Genomic DNA, 6,624 nt, shown 5'->3' on the forward strand with positions numbered 1-6,624 from the left:
TATCCATGAATTACAATTACTCTTATTAGTTATGAAAAGACGAAAAAGGGCTATTACTATAGTCTAATAGAGCTTCGGTTATTTAGTTAATCCTTTTATGAGCCTGGGCAGATTTCAGCAATAGAACTTTGAGCCCAATCTATTCCGTATCAAACAATTCACTTGGTACAAAAATCTATAGTATTCAAACACCAACAGAACCTACTAGTGGAAGCTTTTGTATGAATGCTATCTCCAAACTTTGTTTTGAGAATCATTATTAAAGAAAATGTTTCTAACCATAATCCTTAAAATTATACAAATGTAGAAGATAAAAATAATCTCAGCTTAGAAATTACGGCCAACCATTATGTTTAAACACTAATCTATATGTTAACTAGGTTATAGTTTAGCAAATTTCAAAAAGATACTCAAACAAGATGTCATTTAAGTTTGAGGACAATCTCAAGAAAAAAGCTCCAAAATAAGAATAGAAATAAAGATATATGAACCAAACAATGAAACAAACACAGAATATTCCGAGTTGCCTTGATGACTCTAAGGAACTAACACTTGAACAAAAAACAAAAAGGGATGCATTCTTTGCTAGATATGCCTGCAGTTCCCACAGACCACCATTTATTCACCACACACTAAATTTTAACACAGATATCTGTACTCATATCATCTGATGGTTTTGTATCCCCATGGTGCTTCCATTTCACCAGGCTCTTGAGAAACTCAGCCACCTGCAAAAGAAAAAACAATGATATTTGGAATTTGGAAACAATTTCATTCAAGAGAATACAAGCTAAAAGAGATGCCTTGAACACGGAGATGGCAAAATGAATGGGTCGAGACAGGTTGGGTAACAATCCAAAAAATGTACTTATTTTGCTACCAGTCAAAATGGAATCCAACCTAAGCACTCTATTTTCTTCCCTTGAGTTGGATAAATGTGTTAAATACAACTCAAAAAATCAAATTTGTATAATGACATATAATATTTGAATTAAGCATGTAGAAAAGTCATAGCATTTTCTGTACACATGGGGTTGACATTTAACGGGTTTGACCCCTTCACAAGAGCTAAAAAAATGTGAAACTTTTACACATTGAACCTGTTAAGACAAGTATAATTGTGTAACCCAAATGAAAATTGCCACCACCAAAAACTATTAAACAAGTACAATAGGCAAACCTCCAAAGTGTCTCTTAAAGATAGATAGGCTTTGCTTTCTTTGGGCACAGACGACACAAGAATTCCAAATCCACGGTTTCCTTCTCTCAAAACCTAAACAATTTATTAAAGTTAACACATTAGTTCAAACTATAACCTAGACGACAGATTAAACCACTTGTTATTCGATTCATTTTATTACCTTGAATGCATCTTCATCTGTTCTGTCATCGCCTATATAAATCGGAAGCACATCATCACTGTTACTTAGCCCTGTTCACATTTTAAGGCAACATGATTATATCATTAGCATCATTAAATTTGTAACCAAAATTATTAGATTAATAGTTGACTAAAATTTGCAAAGACATGCTTTCTCAATTGATTTACATGATTATATCATTAGCATCATTCAATTTGTAACCAAGATAACATCCAAATAAATAATAACACATACCAAGTGATTCAAGAAGAAACTCAACAGCCCTTCCTTTATCCCAATCAATGACAGGACGAACCTCTAAAACCTGTAGACAATTGTAACCTCAAATGTTTATTCCTACCAATTGTATATAGCAGAGCCATAAACATTAAACGTTATACTAATTCTTTTACCTTCCGTCCATGTGTTAGTCGCAATTTAGGATACTCTTTCAAGACATCATGAACGCGTTGTGCAACCATAAGCCAACTCTACAAAAAGTTTAAAACTAAATGTGTCATCAATCATAAATCAAAGGACTTTTTAATGATATCCAAATTATGCATAGCCAGAAATATACAAACCTTCTCATCTACATTACGGTAATGCACAGAGGTACAAAATTTGTGGTTTTCCACTTTTGTGCCTGGAATATCTTTAGTAACCTCGACAAGGATTTTAAAGACCTGCCATAAAGTCCTCATTTGTTAAAACTTGATAAATTAACGACTTATACTAACTAGGTATAATTAACATAAAAAAGATTACTTACCTCATCAATCATCGGTAAAAACTCTCTAGCAGGCTGGAACAAGTTCACTTCCTTACCCTTAATATCATGTTCAAAGATCAGAAAATAAAAACAAAAAAAGGTATAAGAAATACAAGACGTAACCAATTTAAAGCAAATCAAAAGATATATACCTGCTTGTCAGTAGATCTAATATAACTCGACTGGTCAATAGACGATGTGTCCTCAGCAGGAAACATGATGTCCATACCATGACTACCTGCATAATATAGTTCTGCTAGTCCTACTAACTCGCGAACCTTATCACGGCTTCTTCCACTAATTATTGCTGTTGGAAAATACTCTGCAACACCTTTCACAGCAGAATGCATCTAAAAAAAGGAGGTTTTCAACATTTCATTATAATTGTTTACTAAAAGTAAAAAAAATGCAGTAGTTCATATGTATGTGAGTAAACATATTACTTACATCGGCAGACATAAAAGCACGATCAGGGTCATCTACAATTGGTGAGAGTGTCCCATCATAATCTAAGAAGATCACTACCTTTTTATCGTTTGCACGGTTTATGATGTGATCAAAAGAGTTCAGAGCTGATGGGTACTTAAGCTGCAAATATTAAAACATCATAACCAAGTTGAACAATGAAAATATAGTAGTTACTACTAGCGATACAATATATCAACCATACCATCCAAGAGTTATAAACTATATCACTGTCATCAGCCGCAAGTTCAACACCAAAATCTTTAACAATCTTCTTACGAGGAGGTGAAGAAGACTGCATGGCATCAAGCCAACCGTTTGAACGTACATCATCAAGCTTACCAGGCTTCTTTCTTGGACCTGATTTAATGCTCGAGGAAAATGAAGGTCCGGATTGTGAGCAAGGAAACATATTGGACTGGATTCCTAATCTAGATTTGTTTATTGGAGCAGTATCAGCAAGAACAGGAGAACCACTTTTTGGCTTCAAATCCATGTGATTAAATAGCTATACGAAAAAAAAGATATGATCTGATCACTCTTTATCCAACAGTTTTATCAATAAAAAACCACCTCTTCAAAGTTTTCTTATCAGTAGTGTGGGGTGAGCTTTCCATTAAACACAAGCTTCCTGAAATCTGAAACACAGAATCGGCATTCTTAATGAGTATTGCATTACGCTTAATTAAACACAAAATTTCTTTTCAAGTTATTAGACTTTGAAAGTTGGCATACATCATTTTCAGATGTGAAGCATAGACTTGCAAAAATATTTGCTCTTCAAACAACAGCAACTTGAAATTTATTCTACCTGAGGCACAAGAACAAAGGTAAATAATTTATACTACAAAAGCATCTTGTTTTTTTTTTATTAAAACAAGTGGTAAAATTTATAAGATAAAAACATGATAATGACATTCTTAAAGTTTATGTGCATTAAAGCCAAAAACAATGTTCTTTTAATTATTATAATGAGCACAAAGTTGAGTGCACTTCTGAGAAAGCTATGTCAATAAAATCAGTATTGTTTCAGAAAGTTAAAGCTGGCTTTAACTACTATAAGAACAATGAAAAGTACTGAATTTGGAAGTATAATTTAACTTAGTAAGATGTTATACTTCAATCATTGCTTATAAAACTTATATGCTTTGTATAGAGAATAGGAATGCATATGCCCACCATGGGCTCCATATATGTCCCAACTTCATATATAAAATTATATTCATTTATATCTTTTAGACAAAATAAATCCAAGTGAAAGGACTTTCATATCAAAGCAAATCAACTTTTAACTATATCTTTGAGATGAATTAATATGCAGATTCAAAGAATATATATTGTGTTGATGCCTCAAAGATTTCCAAATGAGCATAACATATGATGAAAGTTGGATAAATTATTCCCTTTTTCACAAATCTGTAGAAGTGTAAAACTTGGCACATGTGAAAAGAAATTATCTTTTATTAATGCTATGCTAATAGCTACATGAGTATGTATGTCAGTTTTGACAACAAAATGACATACTTTGTTCAATACTTGTAACAAAAGGCATGAAGTTCAATACCTTTGTATGAAACTCTATAAACCCAGTAATTAATTAAGATTACTTCCAAGGTCACCTAATTAAACAAATTCATACTACAGAAGAAAACAGAATACTAACTTAAATTATTTCAACTTTCCAAAATAATATAAGCCGTCGACAGATAATACAGCCCATAAACTATCCTTCAGATTAGAAATCCTATCCATAAGGCTCAATTTAAGATTAACATGCGGATTAAAAACATGTTTTGTACTTTAAATGTTGGATCAGAAGTAGATCCAGTCTCCAAAGATTCCATTATTAATTTTAATATTAATATTTATAATATAAACAAAAGTAGCATACTGTGCTAAAAGATCCAGCAAAGTAGGAAACATATAATCTATTCAACAAAACAGGTTGAAACTCAAACTAATCACTTATATATATAAGCACAAATTAATTCCCAAAAGAGCTTGATTAATATTACTTTAATTTTTTCCATAAATGTTGAGCAGTGTCTTCACACATGTCACATGACCCTAATATGGACCCTACAAAGTAGGAAGCATGTAATTTCTTCATGGATCTACTTAGCTATAGCCATCATAATATATATGAGTTGAAAGATCATTTAAATTAAATAATAACTATAAGAACATAATTAACTTCATAAAGAGAATACTTTGTTAATTAAAATATAGCGATATGAGTCAGGTATCACCATGTTCTTTTTCTTGATGTGACTTCGCAACTACCATTACCCGCAACCCTCGTGCCTTCAATATGTTTAATACCATTAAAATTTTTAAATACAATATAATTAAAATCATATATACTTGTCCAATATATTCACGATCACACTTAATATTAAATAGCGATATGTTCATCTGAATTCAACTTGATACGTCCTGTTATTGGACATTTTTGTTTTTCAAACGATCTATTGTACGTATTAAACAGTGTATGGTTGGCTAATTATTAGTTAACCGACGCTTTTTTTCTCTGACATGTCAACCATATACGTTGGCATCTAGATATAGATGTGGTAAAATATGTTCACCTTGATATATTTTGCTATTGTGCACATATATTTATTTTAGTTAGATATTCAATCACCTATTCATTCAACGCGTAACTGATCATTTTTGGATATGTCATAGATATACTTTACCACGTCATCATAATCGGTGTTAATAGTATTACAACTCAGAAGAATAAGAACTTCGATACACATAATGATACCTTAAAGGTCAAATTCACATAATATATAACGAACACCATGATATAAATATGGAGCTAAACAAACTATAATAATATTAGACTTGATGAATATATAATATAGAGATATAAAATAAAATAAATAAAAATATTAGAAAACTAATATATATACACCTTTTCCTAATAAATTTGGTAACAAGGTAGCTAGCAGATTTCCAAATATATTAAAAGAGAAATTATAGGAGTTTCTAAACCACAACAGGAAAATATGTCAAAGAAACACAAACAAGATATGAATAACATTCAATATGTATACAACAACCGACAAACAAGTACATCCTATATACGACAGGCATTACCATTAAACTTCAATTATATGTTCAAAAACAATAATAATTTATGTTGTCAAAATCAACATAAAACACACACACACAAACAAGAAACATATATGCATATATATATATATAACAAACACAATTTTAGATCTCAATTGATCAATTATAATAAAATGTAACCACAATGACATGCGTAATGGAAATAATAAATTAGGTTAAAAATATACAGTATATATAAATACGTACCTGATTGTGAGAATTGAATGAAGGAGAAAAACTGTAATTAGGAAGGAATTCGCCAAAAGAAAGAATGGTGATTTATTATTAGTTAGAAAAAAAGAAAAATGTAGGTATGAATGGGATAGAGAGAGAAAGAGAAATAGAAAGAAAAGGGGAGAAATGGGAGGGAGATGGAGGATGGTATTTATAGAGTTTGATAGGCCCAGAAAAAGACGTGTTCAACAAGGCAACTTGCCCTCCATTTCCATTCTGTGATTTCTTTCCTTTATTATTTATGTAATTTCTTTTATTAACACAATCGTACCATCAATTATATTATCCTATCAAATTTTTAACACTAAATTATTTTAGCTAATCTTAATCATATCTTCTTAATTTTATCTTCCTAATCTTAATCTTATCTTATATATTGTAAAACAATTTACCTATTAATCACAACTCTTAATTCTTTAAAATTTTACACTATTTTATCTTTCATCACAAATTTACACGTTAACACAATGTTAAAATAGTTAATAATACTTTACTACATAATGTCAATACAAATTAATATTTATATCAATAGATTTAAATTAGTAAATAAAAGATAGAGGTATTTGGATAGATATAATTGAAAATTTTTTAAAAGATATTTTGAGTAGATGTAATGTATTGGTTGAGAATTGTTAAAATTTAAATATATTTTGAGTTTTTTAAAGATAGAAA

At 30.4% G+C, this 6,624-nt stretch overlaps 1 protein-coding gene across 1 annotated transcript; it reads right to left on the reverse strand.

Moving 5' to 3' along the window:
- Positions 1 to 452: 452 nt before the first annotated feature.
- LOC122608809 (probable trehalose-phosphate phosphatase F) lies at positions 453 to 6,034 on the reverse strand. Its single transcript, XM_043781894.1, has 12 exons — positions 5,926 to 6,034; positions 3,334 to 3,409; positions 2,804 to 3,236; positions 2,581 to 2,721; positions 2,286 to 2,483; positions 2,134 to 2,190; positions 1,946 to 2,047; positions 1,775 to 1,852; positions 1,617 to 1,686; positions 1,362 to 1,432; positions 1,181 to 1,273; positions 453 to 728 (listed from the first exon to the last, which is right to left on the reverse strand). Exons 3-12 carry the CDS (start codon positions 3,092 to 3,094, stop codon positions 633 to 635), a joined length of 1,197 nt encoding a protein of 398 aa, XP_043637829.1. The 5' UTR covers positions 3,095 to 3,236; positions 3,334 to 3,409; positions 5,926 to 6,034; the 3' UTR covers positions 453 to 632.
- Positions 6,035 to 6,624: the final 590 nt, after the last annotated feature.

Source organism: Erigeron canadensis, chromosome 1, assembly GCF_010389155.1.
Source record: "Erigeron canadensis isolate Cc75 chromosome 1, C_canadensis_v1, whole genome shotgun sequence".
In the NCBI taxonomy this organism is placed as follows: Eukaryota; Viridiplantae; Streptophyta; class Magnoliopsida; order Asterales; family Asteraceae; genus Erigeron; species Erigeron canadensis.